The sequence below is a fragment of the Corapipo altera genome, unplaced genomic scaffold, assembly GCF_003945725.1.
Source record: "Corapipo altera isolate COAL_440 unplaced genomic scaffold, ASM394572v1 61411, whole genome shotgun sequence".
NCBI lineage: Eukaryota > Metazoa > Chordata > Aves > Passeriformes > Pipridae > Corapipo > Corapipo altera.
The window spans coordinates 4,533,356-4,560,748 of NW_020884875.1; the positions used below are offsets into that span (position 1 = coordinate 4,533,356).

A 27,393-nucleotide genomic window follows, 5' to 3' on the forward strand; every position below is an offset into this window, starting at 1 on the left:
ATTCTGTGAATTTTGAGTGTTTCAGAATTCCTTGTATAGTCCTGTTTGCTGTTGGAAGTTTTGGAGTGTCCTGTAATCCAGTTATGTTTTTTGTAAATATGTAAAGAACAGTTATGAACAATGAAAGCTTAAGACAGTAAGTATATACTTCACATGAACTCTAAATCTAATGGTCCCATAGCACTTTCTATCAGAGGAATAGCCTAAAAGTATGCTAAGAAAGATGGAGAAAGACTTTTTACCAGGACAAGGGACAGTGTTTTCAATTGAAAGACAGTTCCAGAGCAGGGCTGTAAAGATGACCAGATGGCTGGAGCATTTCTGCTATGAAGACAGGCTGAGAGAGATGGGGTTATTTAGCTTGGAGAAGAGAAGGCTCCAGAGAGAACTTAGAGCAGCCTTCTAGTACCTAAAGGAGGCTTATAAAAAAGAGGGAGAGTGACTTTTTACACAGGCAGATAGTGATAGGAAAAGGGGGAATGGTTTTAAAATAAAAGAGGAGAGATTTAGATTAGATGTTAGGAAGAAATTCCTTAAATACGGGGATGTAAGGCACTGGAACAGGTTGCCCAGAGAAGCTGTGGAAGCCCTGTCCCTGGAAGTGTTCAAGGCCAGGTTGAACGGGGCCCTGAACAACCTGATCTAGTGGTTGGCATCCCTGCCCATGGCAAGGGGGTTTGGAACTAGATGATCTTTAGGTCATTTCCAACCCAAGCCTTTCTATGATTCTATGATTCTATGATAGGGGCCATACTATAATAGGAAAAGCAAGGCTAAAGCAAGGCTAAATACGTAAGTATACAGGAAGCATTACTCAAATGTGAGCATCCTGAACCATGAATATCTAAAGATGATTCACATAGACAGCAGGCTTTTTGTTTTTCTCTGCTTAAGGATTGGATCATGCTTGGAGCAGTTGGAGCATATGACTGGAATGGCACAGTGCTAATGGTGAAGGACAGTGGTATTTCAATGCCAACTAATGACACCTTTCGTGACAGGACTTCCGAGAGAAACGAACCACTTGCAGCCTATCTAGGTAAGAGAAATAGCCCACGTTACAACACTTTTCAACAAATGCTACAAGACCTCTCTCAAAGCTCATTCAGAAAAAGTATCTTATAGAATATTATCATATATTCTAGGAACCTGGGAACGAGTCTACTGCATGATTTTCTTGTTCTTTTGAAAAAATAAATTTCTACTTCTACAATTACAAAACTAATCCAAACATGGACTTAAGTGTATCTAGACTTTCCCAAAAAAGACATTTAATCTGTTCAGAGAAGATTTCACAGATTCCTCTAGTATTTTTATCAAGTTTCTATGCCTTGATAGTTAAAAAGTCTTATACAATACTCAGTCTAAATATTTGCTTAAAATGAAGCTGTTTACTGTCACTCAGTGGACAAGACCAAAAGACCAACATCATTTTTTATAATAATGTTTTGCATATTAGCAGGCTACTATTATCCTCTCATCCTTTTCTACCAAAAAGCTTCAGTGGCCTTGCTCTCTCCTCTCAGTCTTACTGTCTACACCTCATTATTCTGTTTGCTCTGTTACCTCATTTAAGCCACACTTTCATTGATGAAGAATCAACACGAGAATAATTTAATGTTTTTTTCCTGAAGTACACTGTCTTCTTTGCAGAATCCATTTTTATAACTCAAATTTGGTAAAGTCATTTTTAATTTAGATCCTATCCTCCATAATGCTTGCAACTCTTCCACAGTTTTGATTTATCTGCACATTTTTTAAGTCTTCCTTCACCAAAGTTGTTAAATTGTTATTATTAAACAGAGCTAGGTTCAAAATGCCACCAGAATCACTTTTGGAACACTCTATTAGTTCGACAGTGAGCTGGTGGCGACAGTTCTTTGAAAGTAGCTTTTCAACCAGCTATTCATTTCATCACCACCATCATATAGTTACACTGTGTGAGAATGGCCAAGTGAACATGGCTCACCAGCCTGTGAACATGTTTAGTAACACAGTGGTGCTCCTGATTCTGAGACTGTAAGCAAATACGCATTGAGCCCTTTTAATTAACTCTGCTATTTTTCTCTAGCATAAGTAGGGCTAAACATCTAGTTGTAGAACAAGCCTTAAAAATGCTCTGAATCACAGCATGTATTTCTGATGCATTCTTGACTTCTTTCTGCTTCCTAGGATATACTGTGAATTCAGCACTGACACCTGGAGGTGTACTGTACATAGCAGGACAGCCACGATACAATCACACTGGCCAAGTTATCATTTACAGGATGGAAGGAAAAGAGGTGAAAGTAATTCAGAGATTAAATGGAGAACAAGTGAGTATGCATTTGTGATTAACATACAAGAGGAATAAGGCAGGAGAAATAAAAATAAGCATTTCAAATGAGAACTCATTAGCAGAGCTCATGAAACTGGGATTTGTAAGCAAGATCAGAAGAAAAAGTTAGGCAGATCCTCTAGTATAATTTGCAATGGAAAGTGAACTCTACAGGACTCAGAGATTCTTGGTAGTTTTCTCTTTGAGGGTTAAACCCACACCAGTGTCAAAGTGCTTGTTACCATCTCTGTACATGCAATTTTCTCTGTCTGATGAGTAGAAGGGTGTCACTGGCAGGAAACAAGTTGTGACAAGCCGGGTTCTGTGCAAGAGCATCAGCTGGAATAGAATGAAATATTGAACAGTTGCTTGTTATATTGAGTAGGAGCTCACTGATAGCTGTTGCTGCAGGAAGAAGAAACAACATGTAATTGCATAATTAAATATGGTACTATTACGAAAATATTATGCTTATGAGGATTGAAAGACCTGCCTGCTCAGGTGTCCCCAGGCTGAAGTACTAGCTTCTCTCAGAAGCATTCAAATTACCCAGTTTTCACCTATAGCTGATGTCTGCAACTCAGCTAATCAATCAATCATTTTAGAGTTAATGAACTCAAATAGGTATTAGGAAACTGGACCTGTTCAGCCTCAAGAAGAGATGACTGAAAGGGGACCTCATCAATGTCTGTAAGTATCTGAAGCGTGGAAGCCAAGAGGATCGAGCTAAGCTCTTCTCAATGGTGCTGAGCAATAGGACAAGAGGCAATGGGCAGAAATTGATGCACAGAAAGTTCCATCTGAACATGAGGAAGAACTTCTTTACTGTGGAGGTGACCACGCACTGCAACAGTTTGCCCGGAGAGGGTGTGGAGTCTCCCTCAGTGGAGGTATTCAAGAACTGTGCTCTGGGGTGACCCTGCTTGAGCAGGAAGGTTGGACGAGATGACCCACTATCATTCCTTCCAACCTGACCCTTTCTGTGATTCTGTGATTTTTAAGATTTGATGGATCTGGACTACTTGAAGCATCTCTGTGAGATGAGATGTATCTTGCACTAGAAGAGACTATGTTAAGTGTAAAGGAAATGCAAGGTGTCTAGCTTAGCTGTGAAGTGAATGTAATCAGATAAATCCTACAGCTGGTATCAAGTCTATGAACATATCCAGCTCTGCATTTACTTGACAATTTTGAATGCTGTTTGCACTGAGTTGTCTCAGAGCTTCTGTTGCAGCCTTTTTGCCTCTTTTTTGAAGAGAAAATTAGCTTCCCTAAGATACTTCTATTCAAATGCTGTCTTAAGACACCCTACTCCCCAAAGCAAGTTTCAAACTCAAAAGAGTTGCAAGTTGAATGGACCACTCTTAAATAAAAATATCAGACCGCAAACACTAAAACTGAAGACAAGCTTCAAAGGCAAACCAACCAAGAAAATCGCCTAGGTAGCAAAGAACATTTCTGCCTAATGGTTAACATTTGGCATTGTTGTAAACAAGCCATAATAGGTCTCTGAAAAAGAAATGTTGCATGACTTTGCTGTCTCTGATGTATATGTTTTCCAACAGATTGGGTCATACTTTGGGGGTGTTATTACCACAGTCGACATCGATAGGGACTCATTTACAGACCTTCTTCTTGTTGGAGCTCCTATGTATATGGGAACTGAGAAAGAGGAGCAAGGGAAGGTATATGTTTACAGTCTGAACAAGGTAAGAACGATGTTTATTGATCAGGAATAGAGCATGCTCTTTACTGTCTTCATATCCTTATTTTAAAGAAAGATGATAATTTGAACTGGGGAAGATGACCTGTTGAAAATAAAGAAACACAATTTTGACAATTAAGCTTATAATGCAACTGATTTTAAAACTTTATTATCAAACTCTTTCTAACAGACTGTATTATGTATATATCCTATAAGCATATATCCTATAAGCCGCAATATGGCATACATGCAAATATATAGGATTAATTTTCTATCACGTTTTCTTTTTGCTTTCATAGATTAGGAAACAGTAAGACTCATCCATCCTAAAAGTGTGATTTCCAGTCTCCTTGCAACTTGCTTAGCAACCTAGAGCTAAACACCATACATTCAACAGCTTTTAAATATGTCCCACTATATTGAGGATTGTAGCAGCCACACCTCAGTTTCTTAATTTGATAAGTTTCTCCTTCCGATGTCTTTGCATACTTTTTCTTCTTTTTTTTCTTCTTTTAGTCCAGCACCATTGTGTATTGTTATAACAATTATCAAAATATGTCTTAGCAATGATGGTCTCCTAAAACACTATTTCAAGAAAGGGACCTGGAGATACTGGATATATTTGACAAGTAATTCTTCCAATTTCTACATTCATGTCGCTAACAACAGATTGCTGGTGAATAGAGTTGGTGAGAAAACAAAAATTCCATGTCCTCCAGCAATTTGGGGTTTGAAACTTGTCTTTCCTGTGCTTCCTTTTATTTTCTCCAAAGAAAGAAAATACAGCAACTGCTTGTCACTGCTAATCTCTAACATGGAACACATGAGACCAACCTCTTGGAAAGACTGGTTAAATACCATAGTGTCTGTGTGTTTTTGGTCTAGGATGCACTCTGGATCAGATCATGTATGTTAGGCCATGGTGAATGTGTGTACTGAGGGCAAAATTCAGTCTAAGTAGAAGAAATGCTGTCTTTTATTCTGGAATAACACTATTGCCATCTGTTTTTCATCAGAAACTTGGCTAACTTCTCAGATTAAGAGAATGCCTTTAGAAAAACTCTTTACACTATCTAAAGAATGAAGTGGTTTACTTACAATAACATCCAAAAGTTGTTATGATACTATGCTTTCCTGTGAAACTCTAACTTCAAGAAGTATGCAGAAGCATCTAGATACAGAAAGAGGGGAAGCAAGAATGTCTTTCCCACACACTGCTCATAAAGAGCATTTGAATTATAGTTATAGAATCACAATTTCTACAGTGCAATCAATCACTAGAAATAGAATGTAATTGTTTTGTTTAATTCATCTGTTTGTCTTCTGGACAGGATCTCTTAAAAGTCTGCATTGGTAAAACAATAATGGAAATTCACAAACTGCAAATCTGTTCTTTCACAGACAAATTTTGAATATCAGATGAGTCTCGAGCCTATAAAGCAGACATGCTGTTCACCGTTAAAACAGGACACCTGCAAGGTTCTTAAGAATGAGCCTTGTGGTGCCCGCTTCGGGACTGCAATTGCTGCAGTGAAGGATCTCAATCTTGACGGATATAATGACATTGTAGTAGGTTCTCCCTTAGAGGATGACCATCGGGGAGCTGTTTATATTTATCATGGCCGTGGCAAAGCAATCAGTAAAAAATATTCACAGGTATGAAATAAAACTTTGGAGATTGCCAGCCTCTCTAATGTATATAATGTATATAACCCTGTCTTCCCAACGTAGTATCAAACTGTAACTTGACCAGTTGTAACAGCTTCTTTTTTAAAATTGCTCTATACTTTTGCACTCATAGTGATTTAATTGAATATGGCTCTTAATGGTGTTAGAAAATATATTTGCTTGTTTCTATTAGAAACATTTTAATGTGATCTGTACAACCAAAAAAGTAGATGTTTTGCAATCTGAAAATTTATAGTGTGTTCATCACCATGGTCACTGTTTTAGGAGTATTGTAATGAAAATTTAATATACTTAAAAGCATCTAAACCCCATCTCACTACCATCAAATGCATCTTGACTGCTCTTATAAAACCCTTCAATGTGCACTGCATTAACCTTTTTACACATTTCACAGCGTATTGCATCAGGTGGAGATGGGGAAAAAGTGAAATTTTTTGGCCAGTCTGTGCATGGAGAAATGGATTTAAACGATGACGGGCTGATTGATGTTACCATCGGAGGCCTTGGTGGGGCCGCCCTCTTCTGGTACGGAGACTCACAGCAACTGTCGGGACATAAACTTTTGCTTGTGGTACCAATGTAACTTGCACGTGTGACTGGTTTAATCAGGATACTGGTTTCATCTCATGCTTTGACACTGACTGTGAATCTTCATCTTTTCATGTCTCTCTGGAGGAATGAGCTTAAAACAATGTATACAGTTATAAATAGAGGAATGTTATAGAAACTTTGTTAGCCTAGTATGAAGAACTTATCCTCCTAGACTATCTTCAAAATAGAAACTGATTCTAATTGTGGCACTATGTAAAATAGGAACAACCCTTAATTGTTCTTTTTTTCACAGTATATTGCATATTATCTTATTAACAGTATCAAGAACAGGTTCAAATGTAAAGGGGTCACTAAGAAAACTGATTTTATTTCCTAATGTGAAAACTCCTGTTTGACTTCCCACAGAAAATCTGAAAAATTTAACTAAGTTTTCTGGTTAACAGTGAATTCATTTTCTTTATATGAGAGTATGATTCAGATTTCATAATGAGCAATACAATATTTGAGAGATGCGAGAAATAAACAATGTGATATGAAACCCCTCATTTCTAAAGCACAACTAAAACTATTTCTGTCCCTGGTATGGAACTTGCTAGCCCACTGCTAATCCTTGCTCTCCCTGTCCTGTTTTTCCACCTGACTGACCTGCTAGGTGGTGAAAGTTTGTCAAGGCTTGCTACCATCCTCAAGCTCCCAGCTCCTCACCTTCACCTGGTAGTTTCTTTCTAAAAGCTCCATGTGTGAACAAAGTGTCATGCCCTTTCACTGCATTACTTAGATCACAACTCTGAAGAAAGTTATTTTACCAGCTAATTTTTTTGCTGGTTAAGTACACTGACATAATGCATCTCATGGCCAAAACTGAATCAGAGCAAAGGATGAGACAGGAATGCATTGAAAGGGTGAAGGAGAGTTAAACTGAAACAAATTAGGGGTGAATCTCAGCCTGGTTATCTACTCAGAACCTAAGAGATGGCACACTGCCCTCCAGCTTATATATAATATTATGTTCATCTGTGGATACTCTTGACGATGAGTCTGGGCCTTCAGTCTCATAAAATGGGATTGGCTCTACAGAACTGCTTAAATGCTTCTGGAAATATTTCACTTGGTGTCTGTTCTGAAACAAGTACACCAATGTGGAGAAACCCTGTGACTGTTTCCTCTGTAATTTCTTTTTCACTGGTATTATGTATAGAATATATAGTTAATTACTTCTCTAGACCCATTTCTCTAGACTCATGTTGCTCTTGTCCCCAGTTCTTCAGGGGTTTTCCCTCCTGATTGATTTTAAAAGTTGAGCTTTTAAAAGTGCTCCATAGCTTTATAGGTTTTAGCTGCTGAAGATATTTCTTTCCCTCCTCTTTGTGTTCCTCACTTTTTTGTTTCTGTATGATGAGTTCTCTCTGTAATGGCAGTTTGCAGGTGTGTAATAGTCTGCATAAATGGAGAAAGGCAAATGCAGAACGAAAATGTGCCAGAGAAGTGCATTGCAACTACCAGGTGCTTTCACAGCATCACACAGCCAGGACAGAAGACATGAAATAATACATGGCCCCTTAACTGACACAACATGGCCAGTGCTGTGCCTGCAACTGCACTGCAGCATGGTACCACCACCATGTGCCACAGGAATCCCATTTCAATTGTGGATGTTGCACTTCTGTTATTTTCCAAAGAACGTTAAGGGGTTTTTTTCCTTTTAGCTAGAAGTGTTTTGACAGTTGAACTCAATGATCTTAAAAGTCTTTTCGAACTTAAGCAATTCTATGATTCTGCAGTTCTATACCTGTATTTGAATGTTGAAGATTGAAATTTGCACACTTCGTGAGTTGATTCTTAAGTTTAAAAAAGTTGCTGCTGTTATTTCCAAGGACTTTCTTTGTGTTTTTTTAAGGTCTCGTGATGTGGCTGAAGTAAATGTTTCCATGCAATTCACACCTAAAAGTATCAATATCCAACAACAAAATTGCCAGATAAATAAAAGAAAAACAATATGTATAAATGCCACGATTTGTTTTAAGACCAGACTAAAGTCAAAAGAAGATATATTTGAATCCAGTAAGTAGATAAGTGCTAAGCTATGGAATATCTAAATTATAAAACTGCTACGCTTGAATCCATTTATTAATTAAAAAATGGAATGTAACTTTTCTAAATTCACTATTCAAAGTGCATCTAAGATATTTTGAGAAAAAAGAATGTGTAGAGGCAAAGTGGTTCCTAATATTGATCTCAACTTCCTTTGCAGGTATGCAGTATTGGATTACTCTTGACTCACAAAGACAAATATCTCGAAGCTTGTTCACAGAAAGCCATGAGAGGAAAATGCAAAAAAATATAACTATCAAAGGGTCAGAATGTACTAAACATAACTTCTACATGTTGGCAAGTAAATCATTTAAAGTATTTTTCTTATGTTGACACCATAACCCAAATATGCATTCCATTAACTGTAAATTGGACAACAAAATCAGTGTATGGAATTAATCTTAAGAAGTGTTATAAAATTTAACACTTAGATGTATTTATTTATACATGTATAAACTATTTACTTATATGTACAGTCTCTTTACCTATGGCTCTATTTGTGTCTGTCTTAAGAACGAACATACCACAGTTGGTGGAACCAACCAGCTATCGTGGTTAGTAGTTTAGGTGCACTCAAAACTCAGCAGGTGCATGTGAGCTAGAGTTCGCATATTGGTGCATTCCCTCTTACTAAAACATAGTAAAAAAACTTGCAAATTAGGTTTGGGCACAGAGAATACTTATTCACTGCAAAACAGAAATGTGAGTATGAAATTGCCCAGATTATACCTAAGGAGCAGAGTGAATGGAGTTGCATATTATAAGCTACCCACAATTAAAATGTTTAGTGGCTTCACAGTTGTATCATAATTCAATACTAATGATAAATGATGCCCAGAATTTTCTTCTCCCAATACCAGGCCTAAGTTCAACTTCACACAAGGTAATGCTGCTGCTGCTCATCTTACAGATCCTTTGAGCACACTAAAGAGGAAAGTCTATGAGTTGACAGTTCTGAGATATTCTGAAATAAAACTGTGTTGGACATGGTCAGACTATATGATTTTTTTATAATAAGACACACAAAACATTAGTAGATGTTTGTAAGGATCGGCACGTTAGATGTTCATCAATTGCAAGCACTCAGATGCTTCTCTAGCAAGGATGGCAACAACATGACTGAAAAATATATTAACTCAGCATTGTTTTCAGGGTTTTTTTAACCTCCTTAGATACTAAACTGAATGTCCATAACAGCAGTTTTGTTTTCTTTATGTTCTAGGATAAACCTGACTTTCAGGACTCTGTAAAGGTTTTGCTGGAGTTCAATTTTTCTGATCCAGAGAGTGGACCTGTTCTTGATAGCAACCTGCCAAATTCAATATCTGAATATGTAAGTTAGTAAGATTCTGTATCAATAACCAAAGTATTTAAGGTAGAAACTGTAGCCCACACAAGAGCTGAAACTGTTGTCCACAAATTGGCTGAAGAGGGTGGGTCATTGAGCCTGTCTAGGATATGTTTCCGCTAAATGAGTATTCAGGAATAAAAAGCATGATTCAATGTGCTTGCAAACCAGGCTGGGGTTTTAAAGCTGTCCATAGTTAATTGAAGATAGAAGAGAGCATCGGAATATTAGCCATTTATTTTGGTGGTGTTTGGCATAATTCATACTTCCACTAATGCCTCTTTTCAGAATCTAGGTAAATCTCTTAGAAGGGAATGATTAGAAAGCTTATGTTTCACCACATTTTACAGGATATTGGCATGTTTAACTGATTAATATTAGGCCAGACTTTTCTGATTATCAAACAGAAGACCTTATATAAAATTAGATAATGCATTAAAATGCAAGGATTTAACAAGAATTGCAATAAAATTAAGAGTAAACATGCTATTTTTGCAGATTCCTTTCACAAAAGATTGTGGAGCCAAGAATAAATGCATTTCAGATCTTGTTCTTAATGTAAAAGCAAGCATAGCAGGAGACAGGTAAGTACATTGGGTTTATTGTATCACTTGATATCTGTATAAAGTTTCTATGTCAATTATAAATTCTGTGGTCTAGTAAGATAATGCTGTGGCATCCTTTCCAAGTCAGAAACAAGATAGTCTGGACACTGGAAGAAGTTCCTCTTTATGTTAAACATAGATTCAACAGTTAAGATGTCCAACATTCTTACTTTATTTTACAGCTCTTCTCCATTCATTGTCAAGTCACGCAATGATAAGTTCATGATCCAGCTCTCTGTGAAGAACAAAAAAGACAGTGCCTATAATACCAGAGTTTTGGTTCAATATTCTCCAAATATTATTTTTGCTGGCATTGAGGTAGGATTTTTTTTCACATTATGAAATTTATCACAACCTATATTTCTAGAGAGATCTGAGGAAGCTTTTTTATTAAACCTGAATTTGACTGCCCTGGCATCATCTCAGTTGGTTTGAAGGGCTCTTGTCTTGGCTTATTGCTCTAAAAGTGTGTATTTATTTTGATCTGAGTAGGCTTTTGCCTAGCCTCATCCATTAACTACAGACACAAGTTTTACAATGACACTTGGACAAAGTGCCTGCCTCTAGAGGAACATCAGCACCATGAGTCATTTGTAGATCTACAGAGCCAGAAATGCCTTGTTATTTGTAATAGAACCCCTGAGTCCCTAGAATTCTCCTTTTGCATGTGTATAGGAAAAGCAATGTCTTCATAGGACAGAACAGATCTGTGCCTGCATCGTCTCTATATCAGACAGCACTTCTGAAGGGGCTGTTTTTCTGCCTGCCTCAGCAGATATGCTACAAATTCACCTCAGTTCAGGTGGGAAATATTAGGAGAAGTCCTAATCAATAGTCAACAGTCCTAATGCTGCATATTAGGAGAAGTCAGGGATCCACTGCACTATTGCTGACCTTGTGGCAATAATTGATGGAGTATGAAAGTCACTTTTATTGCTGTGTTAGGAACATATTTAAAAAATTGCATGTTAAAACTGTGCAATTATAGATATGTTGATGTGCTAGACCCCTTAACTAATTTCCATGATGTCCAGTAGGCATGTAATTCCAAGTGTTCCAAACACCATCGCTGGAAAGGAATAATGGCTAGTAATTGATGTAGATGTCCATAGGGGGCAATTATTTTGCAGAATTTGTGTCTCCCTATTTTTCTTCTAGTTCAATTAAGTCTTTGACTCTTACAATATTTTGACAATGAAAAGCAGCAGTGGTATATATATGTGCAGCAGGTCCTTGATGCTTAGTCAAAATTTAAAGTTTTCTTCACTTTCTTTTTCCCTTTAGGATATACAGAAAGATAGCTGTGAATCTAATCACAACATCACCTGTAAAGTGGGATATCCATTTCTAAAACCTGCAGAAGAGGTAAAAAGTCCCCCTGCATGCAAATTCTCCTTGCCCCATATTGTTCTAAAGCCAAGGCAGTCCCTAACACCTCTGAATTTCTTTTCTTTTGTGTACATCCCCAAAACTGTCCTTTGATGTTTCCCAAACTATCCTTGATGGTAACTGCACTGAGCCAAATGGGAAAACATCAGATATTCAATACCTGGGCAGTCAGCTGTGGTATGTAAGGAGGTAATAGATGTGTATTGCCATCCTTGACACTATCAGAAAACAAGTGACACACCTGGCCAGAAGTGTCTGTGTCTAGGTGTATAGAGTATTTGTTAGGATATACTGATATGACACATAGGCTCTCTGCAGCCTGGAACCTATAACTTTAGTTATTTTGTATATAAAATTTAGTCTGTTGAAGAGACAATAAGTTTGTATATGGAAATACTAACCTGGATCTGCAAAGTCAGACATCAAGATTTCACCTCTGCTCAGTAAGGAATGAGAGGCCTTTCCAGCAAGTAGTCTATTCAAAATCAAACTCCACCTTGAACACCACCACTGATGTCTGTATCTCCTGTTGGAATAGAAAAGGAGCTTTAGCTAAACTAAGCCTTTGAAAAGCCATACTTAAATAGTTCTGATATTGAATTGGTAAAAATCAATTTGCATGCAAAAAAGACTGTTTTTCCTGGCAGTTTCTTCTTTGTTCCTCTCTCATGCAGAGGGAGAATCATGAAATATGTCTTCTTACATTGCCCCCACACACATGCTTTCCAGTTTGTGTCTTGGACTTGTAGAGATTAAGTCATCTGTTACCTTCTTGCAGCCAAATAAGCATACTATCCAGTGCCTGTGCCCACGATGTTCCATTCCCAGCTTTGCAGGATTTTTCATATTTTCCTTTCATGCTTCAATTCTTAGTTTGCCTGTAGCTACAGAGCCCTAAATTTAGAAATTTCACCATCTACTTTGCATCAAAAATCAAGTAATCTCTGATTCACTAGTAAGCATTCCTAATCCATTCCTTTTTAAAGCCTCTTTTTTTTTTTTAATATAAAGAAATATCTAAGACAGGTTTCTATTTTATTTCCCCGAGGTTTCTCAGTTTTGAAAATTGAAAACAGTCTTCTCTTTAGCAAGTGATAACTATTATATTTCCTTCTTGGTTGGGACAAATTCAAAATAGTGGATTCATTCATAGAAAACTGATAAAACAGGACTAAGGATTCCATGGATAAAAGTAGCAAAAATTTGTACAATTTTCATTATATCAAGCCCTGTTAGTGTGTTGGGTTTTTTTCCTTTTAAAATACATAATATATTTCTCTACACAGATTTCCTTCAAAATATCATTTCAATTCAACGCATCATATCTCCTGGAAAATGCTACTATTCATGTATACGCAACAAGGTTAGTTGCAGTCTTTGCCTTCTGATCTTTTTTTTCTTAGAAAGTTTTGTAGTACAACACAGATGACTTCTAAACTCAGAAGTGGTAGGTCATCTATAGAGCTGGCACCCTTACAGATGTATTCAGTTCAGCAGTGGATTGAGTGGACTAAATAAATAGCTGTTAGCCTCTACAACCTGAGAGTCACAAATGAGTCATAATTTCTGGTACTTTTACCTTCAGCAAAGGTTTATTCTCCTACAAAATTACTGCATACTTTAGCATGAATCACAGTTAACAAAAAGCTCTGGCCTTCAAAGAGTAAGAGCATTGCTGTAGTCTCTGATAAAATAAAGGAATGCACTTGCCCTCAGTGTTTATTGTCCCTACAAAACCCAGGGATGGTGTAGCCCTTAATTTTCCCATTTTCATTCAGTCAGCTGCAGTCTGTAATTTTAACAAAGATGCTTTTATGAGCTGGAGCTGGTGAAAGACTTATCAGTTATTGGAAGTAGTATTTTGAATTTATTTTTAGGAGGCAGGAATTAACTGGAAATGAGTAGTATGTTTTTGTATCAGAGCTGTAGGTATTTCAGTTTCTTAAGATCCTTTTCCACCCAGCAGTTGTGCTGCATCTGCAACAGTCTGATCTGAGTGACATGTGTTGTTTTGTTTTAGTGACAGTGAAGAACCACCTGAGACGTTGAGTGATAACAGAGGACATGTTACAATTCCAGTAAAATATGAAGTAGGATTAATCTTTGTAAGGTATTCATGCTTCTCTGTACTTTATTTGTTCACACAGCAAATAGCAGATGTTCAGAGAGAATATAGTGTTGTTTAGCTGTTGAACTGTGCTCAGTATTTACTGACAACAGCTTCAAGGTTCATAAAAAGGAAGCACAGGCTTTAGTGAAAAGAGAAATTACATGAAATATTGGAGCAGTTACTGTCCATATTTGGCTGTAATTAAGTATTATCTATTTAAATTTGGTCTGCAGTTTGTAAGTAAAACAGCAGGTTTTGTTCCTGTACTTTGCCATATTAATTCAAAGTGTTTCAGGTACATCAGCTTCCTGATGGCCATGGCTTTATATCACTATAATATTTTGTGGTGTAGTGTTAGATTTCCATCTTCAAAAATTATTCTTAATTTTAGGTTCTTAGGGTTTGTTTTTATAAGTTCAGACCTAAGCTTTAGCACAGGTATTGTAGTACGCTTTATTTTCAGAAATAGCTAGAATGCAGTTAAATTCCATATCTGAAAAGCTTTATGAATACTATTAGTAAACTACATTGCATGGTTTGCAGGTGTAAATAATTAAGCCAAATTCATTTTGGATGCATTTCATGGTTCAAATCCAGCCTTTGTTTGTCCCACAGGTAATCAGGCTGGATTTAGAACATGCTGGTTTTGTTCTGGTTTTGCTTGATTCTGTCTTTTATAGGAGGCTGCCTGTCTCACGTGGCAATACCCAAGATAAGGGACTGCATGACTAGAATAAGAAAAGGAAAATCAGACTCTGATGGATTATTTTTCAGAATAATATTTGCTCATTTTGTAGTTTTATCTGAACAAAACATTCTAAATGTATGTAATAAAAAGTGAGGCCTACTCAGAAAACAGAACAGCTGAACTTCAGTGGAAGTAGCAGTGCACTCTTAATTGCAAGACTAGTCCTGAAATTCATTAAATAATGAAAAGGCTTATGTTATTAACTGATAGATTTTTATGAAGTTTTTGTGCTTACTGGGGGTTTTGTGTGTTTTTTAACCCACAGCATTTTCAAAGAGCACCATGTTATAATTGGGGCAAATGATACCATCCCTACCGCTATTAACACAACAGAGCAGATTGGGGATGAAGTTACTTTACATTATAGGGTAAGAAACAATTAAAAATGTACGATAGAGGTACTAGCATAATCTTCTTTCTTTTTTTTTTTTATTTTTGTCTTGAATTGCTTAATGTGATAGCCTACTACTAAAATAGCAGGTATGCAAACTGTTAAACCTTCTCCATTCATATTTTGTGTTTTACACTTTTTTTTTTCCCTTCCTTTGGAATAATGTGAGTCAGAGAGTCTGAGAGTGGTCCATCTCCTGCAGTGTACTTCTGCTGGGTTTTAGAGCTGCTATCCTCAGCTGGGGAAAGAGAGCGTGTCCTGGTAAATGAGAACTTGGCCTATGCCCATTGCAGTTCACAACGGCTATTTCCAAAATCGAGTAAAATTTGTAAAAGGCAAATGCCATGTTCCAGGAATGGAATGAATTCCTAATGGAATGAATACTGCAACGTATCTTGTGAGATCCCTGCTGGACTGCTACATCCAGACTCCCAAAATACGAAGGACATGGACCTGCTCAGATGGGTCCAGAGGAGGGCCATAAAGATGATCAGAGGGCTGCAGCACCACTCCTACAAGGACAGTCTGGAGCAGTTGGGGCTGTTCAGCCTGAAGAAGGCTACAGAGAGATCTCATTGTGGCTTTCCAGTACCTAAAGGGGGCCTACAAGAAAGCCAGAAAGGGACTTTTCATGAGGGCATGTAGTGATAGGAAAGGGGGAATGGCTAAACTGAAAAAGAGCAGGTTTAGATCAGATATCAGGAAGATATCTGGTGGTGAGGCACTGGAGAAGTTGTGGATGCCCCATCCCTTCAAGTATTCAAGGCCAGGTTGGACAGGGCTTTGAGCAACCTGTTCTAGTGGAAGGAAGGTGTCCCTGCCCATGGCAAGGGGGGTTGGAACTAGATGATCTTTAAGATCTCTTCTAACCCAAACAAGTCCATGATTCGATGAATCTGTGACTAAAAGCGCAGCCTAAATCTGCTGCAGGACTGAATTTACTTATCTTGAGAGCATCCTTGTTTCCCAGTGTCAAAATCCAAAACTGAGCAAGGGCCCCATACAAAAACCATAAAAATCTAGGAATCAATTTCTATCTGTAAAAAACGAGCCATGGGAAAATTCTTGCTCTCACTAAATAGGAAAGGCAAAGTGGTTTTTTCTTATTTTTTAGCCCACCTACAGTCTTTTACTCAGCTACATTTTTAAGTATAAAAGCTTAAATCCAGTTATGTCAAAACTTTTGTGGACAAATGGGCAAATGAGTAGCCAGAAGAAAAAAGGGTAAAAGGTTCTTAAGCATTTATTAAGTTTGCCACTTCAGAGACAAGACCACTAATTCCCCTACCAGCAATTCCACCTAGGTATTTCTCCATCCTCAACCGCAGCAAGCCTTTCCAGAAAGAGTCTCAGAGAAAAGAGGAGAAAGGAGCAGGTGATTGGAAGGGCAGTTACCTAAGCATATCTGAGGAGGAAACAGTAGAAGCCACCACTGATACAGTGGCTTCTCTCCTATGTTAAAGTATTTGGGTGTTTATTATATGTTGAAATGAAAGACATTTTTATGATCTTCCCAGATGATAAGAGGATACAGTAAACAAGACAACAAGAAGGAATTTATGTCAAAATGGCCTCTTTCATCCTGTTAATTTGATTTTCTTCAACAGAGCATTGTATTACCAAAGACTACAGAAGAATATGTCTGCTAATTCACAAGAAGCTGTTCTTGGAAAAGTAACTGACTGTGGAAATGTAAAAATAAAAAGAAAAAATAAAAATACAGGAAAGGAAAAAACTCACAATCAAAAACTAACAAAATAAGGAAAGAACTAATCAAAACATTTTTCTTTTTTCATAGATTGAAAAAGGTGAACATTTTCCAATGCCAAACCTCACACTGCAGATCTTTTATCCCCATGTAACAGCAGCCAAGAACACTCTTCTCTACCTTACTGCATTGTCACATACCCAAGTAAGCTAGGAATTTGTACTTTTATGATAAATTTAAATTCGAAATTTATGCTGTAAGAAACTGCAAAATGTAAACATTTGAGATGCCTTGCGTCAAGGTAGATATATTGCTTTCAGTCTAAATAACAAGATGCTGGTGTTTTAAGAGTATGTACAGATGTGCATAAGAAGACAGAGGGACAAATTTTCTCAAAAGAAAACATGCAGATTTAAAATCGTATTGAACAATAACTGGACTATAACAAGGCTAATTTGTTATACTGCCAAGTGCTGAGATGTCCTGACTGAGATATGACCCTCCATATGGTTGTCTCCACTGTCAGCAGTGTGAATTGCAAATTCTCTAATCCTGCTGTACATCCACACCTCAACGTTCTGTTCAGTTCTCTTCTTTCGGTTACTGAAATTAACCTTCCTGCATGTCTGCTCTCCAGCACTAGCAGTCCTCTGGCTTCTTCCTTCTCTGGGGCACTGAGACATCTTGAAGGGGATGGTAGGTCATATCTTTCAAATGCTCTTCACTGCAGCTCTCATTTGAGTTTTTCAATGTCACTCCTCCAGTGCAGCTGGAGATCACGTTCCAGTAAATTCCATGACTCTAGATCTGTAGATCTTAAAACTAGAGCTTTATCAGTAACTGGGTGGCTGAAGAACCCAAATATCACCAAGTGGTGACCCAAACCTCCTTTTTTTTTTTTTTCTTTCTGCTCAGAGACACACAAAGTACACCTCCCTCCAAATATTTTACTTAGTTTTGAGATGCTGTCCAACTTAAAAAAAAACCTAAAATATAGAAACAAAAGTTCAAGGTTTACTTTAAAACAAAACAAAAACAAACAAGCAAACAAATCATATTTAGAATACAAAAAAAATTGTATCTTTTCTTGTTTCCTGTCCTCCATTATTTTCCCTCCTAAGCAATCACAGCATTTGACACAAATTTGGTTTTTTCTATGGGCATAATTCATCTCCTGCTAGCTATGCCCTAGTGACAGTAGAGTGCCAAGTGCACTGCAGAGGATTTGTAAACCTTTTCATGCTAGCAACGTGAAAGTCAATGACCTGGCTGAAAAGAAATTAATTCCCCCACACTGAAAACACCAGAGGAGTTTCCAAGCTGCCTGTGAATGAGTCACAGAGATCTAGCACTGCTCCAGCATTTGCTCCCCCTCTGTGGACATTGCAGTAGAGGGTTCTGCATCCTGCACTTAACCTGACTGTTTGCTTGCAACAGGAGAACCTCTTTGGATTCCCATGCTAAAGCTATTTAGCTCTTTTAATAATCAACTCTTGCTGGTTCTCATAGTGCTCATCTTGCAGGAAGCTCTTGTTTGCTTCTACAGATGTTTAAGTAGCTGCAGAGAGTTTATGTTAATTTATCTCATAAAAATTTCATTTGCTGTTTGAATACTTCAATACCTACACTATCTGAATTCCTTATTCTGCACTCTTACAATATGCATTTAGTGGCTAGTAAACATTATCATTGCCATTAAATATAAAATATTATTAATTTTGGCTTGTTCCAAAAGCATTTTTTGTAATAGATTGCATATGTAGACAATAATTATTTGTATTTCTGCTAACAGAATGCCATCTGCCAAAGTAGTTACCCTGTAGATCCCTTAAAGATCAGCACTGGGAAACCATTTGTGTTGTCAAAAATAAAAGAACCTACGAAGGATACAATTATGGTAAGTCTAATTATAGGATATATATTCATCTCAGATATTAAACCGGATCTTAGAGCTGCATACTTCTGCAATACATGTGTAAAAACTGCTCTCAAACTGTATCCCTTGGAAACTCATTTTGTCTTAATAGCCTAAAAAGTCTTTTTTATGTAGACTAACTATTTGGCTACGAAACTGTATGTGGAATTGAATTTAGATGATTTGAGGTTTTTTAATTTAAAAAATATGTAAATAACAGTAGCACATTTTACAGCTGAATAAATCTTCATCATCTATATTCCCATTGTAATTAATAAATAGTAATATTTTAAATGCTTCTGATCACCCAATCAGCTTTTTTAGACATCTAGTTCAATAGATGTTCAAATGCTAGCACTCTGATCTGGCAGATTTTCCATACAACTATAAATGATGATCCCATTTGGAAAGGATTACCCTCTCACTTTTAGATGAAAAAGTTGCAAATTAATTTTGCTGCCATAGTTATGTTGGCATGTCAGGGGCAAAGCATCCTCAGCGTAGAGGTACAAGTGGAGTTTCTGGTGCAAATGAAACCATGCCATGCTTATCATATTCCTTCACAGAAGTGATTTAATACTAAGCAAGTATTTCCAACTTGTTACAACATAATTCTGCTAGCAAGTGATAGTGGGAAATAAAGATACTTACATCTTCACACACACATCCTCCCCTACTTGAAAGATTCAGGTGTCTGTGATTTGAAAAACACTGCAGAAAAGCCATAGCTATGTTGGTAGAAAAACACTTGCTGTTACAGGATGTGCCTCCTTTAAGACCTCTGTGATGCCTTTTGCTGTGTAGCTGCAGCAACAGAGATTCCTCAGGCCTTGCCAGCCTGCAAAAAGTGAGTCTATTCTACCAAAGCATGAATGTCTCAACTTGGTTTATATACTGCAGTGTTACTTTTACATAAAAGCTACAGTAATGAATATCAGTTTAGTGTTGACATCATAGCAAGTGATCTGTATATACAGTAGTTTATATATTTTTATTTTAATAATGTGAGAAGTTTGTTGCTATTAATTCATTCTGATGCCTTTAAAACAGGCCTGTGATACATATAGCTGTGCCTCTATTAATTGTGCCTTGGTCCCATCTGACATATATCAAGTGAATGTTTCACTAAGAGTATGGAAACCTACCATCATAAAAGTAAGTAAATCCTATTTGTGTTCAGAATACATTTAGGTTTGAGAAACTTAAGCCAATGTTTCTAATGTCTATTAAAATTGTATCTTTCATTTTCTTAAGTGTTCCCTCTAGTATTTGAAATAGTTTCCTTTGCTATTTTAAAATTTCCTTAAAACTATGTCACATGTACTTTCTCTCACTCTTCTCATTGCTACAAAGCTTTCTATTTCAAAATATATACATATAAACTATAGCAATTAATCCTTTCTTTCAGGCCAGTATTCACAGCTTAACCCTTATTGTGAAAGCATTACTTAGGAGTGAGAACTCATCATTGATTTTGAGAAATGATCATCAAAAACTGGAGGTAATAACATAATAATTTTTTTCATAGGAATGCTTTTTTGAACCATAAACATTTTTGGTCTCTAACAAATTCTGAAGTTAATTCAAGCTCCTACATGGTCACATATATTTAAATGTGAATATTACTTATTTCTGTTTAGACTACACGAGATATGTCTTGTTTAAAATCAAATTAGCCTTTTACACTCATGCTTAGCTCCATCTCTCAGGGAGGCAGACACTGAGTGAGGAAGAGTATAATGAAGAAACTCCCTAATATATGCTTCCACTACTCGTGGTTTTGGTCCTGTATCCTTTATAACAATGACCACTGACTTGTAGTAGGGCCACCCTCGTGACATGAATGCAGTTAGAAAGTGCAAGATATGATGTAACACAGGCTTTCAAGTTGGACATTATTTTCTTAATTTTTTTCTACAAGTTCCTGAAGTGGTACTCTGAAAATCACTGCATACTGCTCACTGCTGCTCTTTTGATACTTTAGAAGTACAAATTACTTACTGCTTACATTCTGAACACTTTTGCAGACCATGATTAAGATTTCCAAAGAACTCCCACCGGGTACAGTCCCCTTATGGGTTATCCTCCTGAGTATCTTTGCCGGACTCCTGATTCTTGCACTGCTTATATTTGCTTTGTGGAAGGTAAGCTGCACATCCTTGTCTTCATGAAAATAAACCTATAGGCTTAAATTCTCTGTGGTTTCCTTCTTATAGCGACAACCTCACAGACAATACCATTATCTAATAAGTAGCATAAAATCTTGTGGAAATAACAAAATAACTAATAAATACTACAGTTTTCTGATGTGTAACATGCACTGCTATACAGTTGAAATCTGTATTGCCATTATGTTATGAAAAGGAAAAGAAGAAGATATTTTAGTATGAGTGAGGATTTATTAAGGGATTTTTCTATTAGCATTGGCTGTGGCCTTTGATAATCCGGTTTTCTCTACATGCGAGAGATGCTAGGTCTGTGGTATGTCTTGCCACAAGTGGGCACTCTTCTCCAGGCTAAATATTTAGTTCATAATTGTGCTAGAAGGTTACAGTTTATAAATTTAAACATGTATAATCTCTTGCATAATCAATTGAGAACCAAATATTATTATTAAGCATTTTAACCTTAGTGTGAGGATAATAATGATTCAGCAATTGCTCTACTATATATTAACTGTACTCTTTTGTCTGGTTCATGACATATCTCTTTAGCTTTTCCTCTCCAACAAAAACAATGTCGTAGTTCAATGAAAAGTTATTAAATAACTTTTACTGTGCTGAAAGTATTAAAATAGTAGTAAGAACCAGGACATGAATGTGACCAATATGGATTCTATGTTTTGAACAGTTCTTAGTCACTTCTTCCTTTTCTGCAGGCTGGATTTTTCAAAAGGCCTCTAAAGAAGAAAATGGAGAAATGAAAAGAAAAACCACAAAGCACAGAAATTTTTGCTCAGGTCTGCCTCCAAAATGTTACTGTAAAATTATAAACTTAGGTGCAGTGATTACAATGTTTTCTAAACTCTGGTGCATTAAAAAAAACCCTAGAAGTAGAAAAACAAGAAGGAAATCAAGCACACATGCAAAACAATAATGCAAAGAAAGAATAAACAACCTTACGGCATTTTGTGATACTCAAGAATATACTTTCAAGTGCTACTCACTTTTGGAGAGTAACTGAATTCAAAGATTCTAACATTTTTTAATATGGAAAATGTGTCATCATATTTTTATATACCTATGTATGTGGAATCATTTATTACTCCAAATTACACAAGAATTCAGCTTGTGCGTAGCAATCCCAGTCTTTTTTATCACCTTACAATTTTGAAAAGGAAAAAGCATCATTTTCAGAATTTCTTTCTTATGTCAGTTCTGTGAAAGCAGACTGTCAGTTCACAAGGCAGAATATGTAAACTTTGAGTGCACCAAATACTGTATGACAGCTGATGCAATGACAATTCAGAAGACAGAAGCACCTCCAGAATTTTGTGTGAAAATTACTGAAATTGGATTTCTTGGATTTCTCCTTCTGCCTACTGTAGCATGTCCAGCTGAACCCAGGATACTCTGAGGAAGAGATATTTATGGTCAAGTGGACCATAAAGGATTGATCCATTAAATGAGATAACTGTTTGAACTTGAAACAGATTTTTGGCAGGCCTAAAAATGTATGCACAAACAGTCAAGCCCATCTGATTGCACACTGTATTCAAATAAGCAGGGGCACAATTGTATCTGCAAGTAGAAATACCCATATTTATGCAGAAGATGTTTAGAAGCACCCTGAAAGTTTGACTCTTGTTGTATATCTTGGAGTAGCCAGGAGAGTGCTTTATAAACTGTCACTGTAAATTTAGTGTGTAGCTATTTAATCCAATGAGTTTAAAGTGTACAAAATGATAGTTAATAAAAGAGCACAGATAGAAAATTCAGCACTGGCAAGCTTCTTCTAGTATTATAAGTCACACCTCATCGTTATTACTTATGAGTTTAAAAAATTATGCAGAATTTGCATACTAAAAGCACTTAAAAATGATGTTTATTTTTGTGAAAGGTTAAAAGTTTATATGAGAATACACTGAAATGTAGATAGCAAAATGTTTCTTTAAGAAATTTTTTCTTTCTATTTAAATCATTTAGTTTCCTCCTTTCTTTTGTGTGCTTGTCTCCCTGGGGCTCTTTGCTGTGCCTTGTCCTTGAGAGCTTCCTATATTACTTACAGTCACACAAAATTAACAAAAGAAAAAGGAGGCATGCTGGCAAAGTGTGATGCTGCCTCAGCATGAGGGGGCTCAGTATTGGTTGCCAATAGATCAGAAAATATTGAGGAGACTTACTAAGTTCTATAAAATGTACTTTTTTGCAGAAAAGCTTTGCCTTGCCAGGGAAGCCAGGAAAATTTGTTCCTCTTCTTGGGACAGATGTCACTGAAATGAAAAAAGAAAAAATCATTGCACTTTTCCCAAATGTTTTTGCTTATCAATATCTTTATAATAATAGCTTAAAAAGGAATAATAAATTTTACAAAAATTTTTTTTTAAGAAGAAAGCATAGAGCTGGTTGAAGATGCTGGCAAGTACAACTCTGAAAGTGTGCCAGAAGGTGTTCCATCACTTGAAAGATGCTGTCACCCTTCAGTCACTTCTATTTAGTTCCTAAATTAGAGAGAGTAGTTACTGGGACAGGCTGAGACTTATGTGAATGCCACAAGTAGGATTAAGTCCGAAAGTATTTGCAATTTCTTCTTGTGTCTGTGGGAAAGGTGGCTTTTTCATAGCAGCAGTCTGCTGAAGGTAGCAGTATGACTCAGAGGAGAGGGCAAAGCCCTCTGTGGGAACACTGTGGGTGGCTGTGCTTTCCAGAGCCTGGGAGAGCCACTGAGCCAGTGGACTTACTTGCTGTGCTCTTGTGCACAGCTGAAAATGCACCCTGTGTGAGAGGGTGTGTCAGCTGCACTGGTTCTGCACACAGAAGGAAGACATGAATGAAAGCAAAAAAATAGCATTGAGGAGCTGTGGATAGAATGCCTGCTTCATTCATTGTGATGGATGACAAAAATCTATTTACTGAACTGTAAAGATAAATTAATATTCACAGCTGTGTTTTCAGTCCCAAGCGAGATGCAGGTTTTATTGTAAGAAAATGTATGATTTTGCCCATCTGTTTTGAAATATTTAAATGGCACTTGTAACCATAGCATTTGAATGCCTCAGAATTGTAATTTTTTTTCTAATACTATCTCTGTAAAAGCATAGCAGTGCTGTTAGCTTATTATGGTTTTGTAAAGGAAGAGAATTATGAAGGAATTTTGACTCACCTATGCACACTTAGAAAGTCTATGGTAGCAGAGGAAATACTTGTATTTATTATTACTCATCCAGTTTGTTAATTATGAGGTTATTTTTCCTGGCTTCATAAAATTATTCAAAAGTTGTGCAAGACACAGCTAATTCTTATGCAGCATATTTTTAAGTGTTTCACTGTTTAGTTATGATAAGCTGTTAACCAGCGCTCTTCATTTTTCTCATGACATTTCATGTCTAATTTTAAAGCATAAGCCTAACTGAAAAATGTATAAGCCAAAACCCCAGTATATTTCCCTAAAGTCTATGCAAAAATAAACCAGTAGTATTTTATCAATGCAGAGTATGTTTAAGATCAGTGTTCTGTTCATCTTAGACTTACTTTGCACCGTAAAAACAGTAATAAGCTTCATGTAACCACACTGCTTTCCTCTTTGTCGTGATGCTTTCTCCCTTTTCACGTTTGTCCTATTATCATATTTTCAATTATAATATCTATTTAAGATATAAGTATACATACATACATATAAGTATGTAAAGGGGATAGCACTATAGCACATTAATCTTACACAGTTCTAAGTGATTAGTAAAATCGCTTTTTTTTATCCATAATAGCCACACAGTGCTATAAGAGCAGTATTTTACTGCTTTTCATGATACACAATAGAAAAACCTACTGAAAACAATATTGCAAACATCAGGAACATCTTGCTGAAATTTAGCAGGCACAAACAGTATCAGAACAGCATGTAATCTGTTTTGTTCCAAAAAATAGACGCATTAGGTTGCAATGTGATTCTAATAACTAATAAGCTAAATATTTTCCATTGAAATAAAAGCCTGTAAAAAAATAGTAATAAATTGTGTGTGTAACCAGAGATTACCAGCTCAGTTCCTAACTTCAGCACTGAAGTGGGTAACTTAGTGGAAACGGACAAGCTGCTTTTCTGTACTATAGAACTTCCCTTGAAAGGAGCAAGGGCTTTAAATGGTCACTCCTGCTTATATTTCAGGTTGTTCTAGAGGTTGCTGATCCCATATATAATTTTAGAAGACTTAGGAAACAGCATCTGCGGTAGAGCAATCTACCTGGGCAGCTGCTTATGTTCCTTTGCTTGTCTGGTTTCACTCTAGGTCATTATTATGAGCCATTACTCCAGACACAACTTCCTATCCTCACCCTTTACCTGAGCCCTTGAGTACATATCCTGTGCTGAGTCATTTTGAGCATGATGTTCCTCTTCAGAGCTTGAGTTAGGGGAATCCACCTTAAACTGAAGCCAAGGGATTTCATCTCACCTGGCACCGAAAGCCTGGAGTTAGGGTCATACTCATCTAATGAATTCCACATAGTCTAATTGGTTAAATTCTTGAATTGACCTATGGCATAGATGATGAACCATTCAAAAGTAAAAGCAGAGAAGATATTCAGAATGTACTGCTGTTAACTGTACCACTTAAAAGGAATAAAAGGGGATTTGCGTACTTTTAAAGAAAATCACAATATTCTGCACAGCATTTTCTTTTTCCTGTAAAATTACTCCATGTGCTTTATTGATTAAAAAAATTAAAGAGTCTAACAAGTCTCCTGTGTAGTTTGCTTGCTTTTCATTGATATAAGAATAATGTAAAGGCATCTCTGTATCTAAAAACAAATTCATCCACCTGTCAATAGAAAGGCATTGTAGAAACAAGCATTCTTGCACAGCATAACATCAAGGAAAGCTTGAATGTGGTCAAGCTGTCAGAAATACATTGTCATTAGGTGTATAGAGTTTGTACCCATGTTTGAAAGCTTTTTAGAGGATTATATGACTTCTTGACACAGAGTTGTTTCTATGACACTAAATAAAAGTTGAAGACACACTTATTCTTGTAAGCATTCTTCCTGTCCAACAATTCTTCTGAACAGCTTATTTCTGTGACCCAAATAGTCTGTGGTCTTGCGTAATTGTAAATGATTCACCTTAATTTCCTTAAACCTAGTAAACATTTGAATCAAAACTTCCTAGAAGACAAAGATTACACTTTTTATATTACAGTTAACACTTAGAATATATTACAAAATGTGTTGTAACTATTATCAGAGACTACTTTGATTGTGAATCACAGTTTTCTAATAGCAACATCCTGTCTAGTCATGGGGGAGTGCTTACCAAATATCCTACTCTGTATACATCTAATCATTAAGAGTTTCCTGGACATTTTCCATGGGAGCATTTTAATGAAAATCAGGGGGAAAAAAACACTTCTGTTTTTATTTGTTTGTTTTAAATTGCTTTTAAATGAAATTAATGAATAACTAGCATCACTTTCTCAGAGCAAGAAGTGTAATATTATGTGTGATTTGTACTGAACTGGATTATAATTCATTGCATTTATGAGAAGCAGCCCTTAACACTCACAGTTCAGAGTAATAGCCTGTCGTGTCATGGGTGTGGCTTCCGCCCTGTAAGAATGAAGAGTCATAAAGATTAAAGCTCTGATGAAGTTTTAGTAACAACTGGCTGATACCACACTTTAGACAGCATACATGGATTCTGTTTAAGTAAGTGGATAATAAAATAAGGTATCCTTAAAGAAATCACATTTTAGGTGCAAAGACTGAGGCCTGTCACCCCAGTGATATTGGACTTCATCTATTCACTCAAGAAAAAAAAAGGTGAGCGAAAGACCTTCACGCAGATTTTTCTTCTGAGTAGCGCAGTGAGTGTGGTGGGTCTGGCTGAGCTGGAATTTATTTCCCCATAGTAGCTCTCACAGTGCTGTGCTCTGCACTGGTAGCTAGAGGAGTGTTAATAACACATCCATGTTTTGGCTACTGCTGAGCACAGCACTGTAACATTCAATCGAGGGTGAGCTCCTGGGAGGAGACACAAGTAGGCCAGCTGACCCTCACTGACCAAGGGGATATTCCATGCCATACGTCATCAACCCAGATATAAAAGCTGAGGCAAGGAGCAGGACCAGAGGCACTCATTGTCTCTGATGGCTGCCTGCTGACCACCGTTACGTGTGCTGGAGCCCTGCTGCTCAGAGAAATGGCCAACCATCGCTGCTTATGGGACGTAGAGATTAACTGCTGGCTCCTGCTTTGTGCGCGCGCACGCTGCTTTTGCTTTCTTTTTTTTGTATCAATGTAAACTGCCTTATTGCAACCCACGATTTGTGTTGTTTTCTTTTCCCACCTTACTCTCTCCCCTGCCCGGCTGGGAAGGGGAGGGATAGAGCAGCTGAGTGGGCACCTGGCGTTCAGCCAAGGTGAACCCTCCACAGTGAGGCATGGAGATACTTTACTGCCTTTCCTCTCTTTGTGCACTTACCTTTCTGCCCTTCTTTTTTCCTCAGTTTCTGAGTATTCTCAGAAAGGACAGACATTCCTCAAGGGCTTACTGAATGTTGCATCTCCTGGGGATTTTCAAAGCAATGGGGGAGGGAGCAGAAGTATTCAAAGTGAATTGCACTTTTTGATTAGTAGGTCAGTTGTCTTGCCACACTTTGACCGTCCCCTTCACAC

At 37.0% G+C, this 27,393-nt stretch overlaps 1 protein-coding gene across 2 annotated transcripts in view; it reads left to right on the forward strand.

Annotated features, from left to right (window-relative positions):
* Window positions 1–25,741, forward strand: part of ITGA1 (integrin subunit alpha 1) — a 71,641-nt gene extending 45,900 nt beyond the window's left edge. Inside the window, exons 11-30 of one of the 2 annotated variants that reach the window (XM_027634470.1) lie at window positions 895–1,039; window positions 2,173–2,315; window positions 3,883–4,026; window positions 5,424–5,678; window positions 6,106–6,236; window positions 8,161–8,324; window positions 8,515–8,651; window positions 9,577–9,687; window positions 10,201–10,286; window positions 10,490–10,625; window positions 11,592–11,672; window positions 12,983–13,059; window positions 13,717–13,806; window positions 14,820–14,922; window positions 16,744–16,857; window positions 18,446–18,550; window positions 19,619–19,723; window positions 19,977–20,069; window positions 20,596–20,712; window positions 21,447–25,741. In XM_027634470.1, the coding sequence (XP_027490271.1) occupies window positions 895–1,039; window positions 2,173–2,315; window positions 3,883–4,026; window positions 5,424–5,678; window positions 6,106–6,236; window positions 8,161–8,324; window positions 8,515–8,651; window positions 9,577–9,687; window positions 10,201–10,286; window positions 10,490–10,625; window positions 11,592–11,672; window positions 12,983–13,059; window positions 13,717–13,806; window positions 14,820–14,922; window positions 16,744–16,857; window positions 18,446–18,550; window positions 19,619–19,723; window positions 19,977–20,069; window positions 20,596–20,712; window positions 21,447–21,491 (2,382 nt within the window). In that variant the 3' untranslated portion in view covers window positions 21,492–25,741. Of the gene's footprint in view, window positions 1–894; window positions 1,040–2,172; window positions 2,316–3,882; window positions 4,027–5,423; window positions 5,679–6,105; window positions 6,237–8,160; window positions 8,325–8,514; window positions 8,652–9,576; window positions 9,688–10,200; window positions 10,287–10,489; window positions 10,626–11,591; window positions 11,673–12,982; window positions 13,060–13,716; window positions 13,807–14,819; window positions 14,923–16,743; window positions 16,858–17,290; window positions 17,350–18,445; window positions 18,551–19,618; window positions 19,724–19,976; window positions 20,070–20,595; window positions 20,713–21,446 lie in introns of those variants that run through there. The other variant, XR_003526207.1, reaches the window with a different exon arrangement.
* Window positions 25,742–27,393: the final 1,652 nt, after the last annotated feature.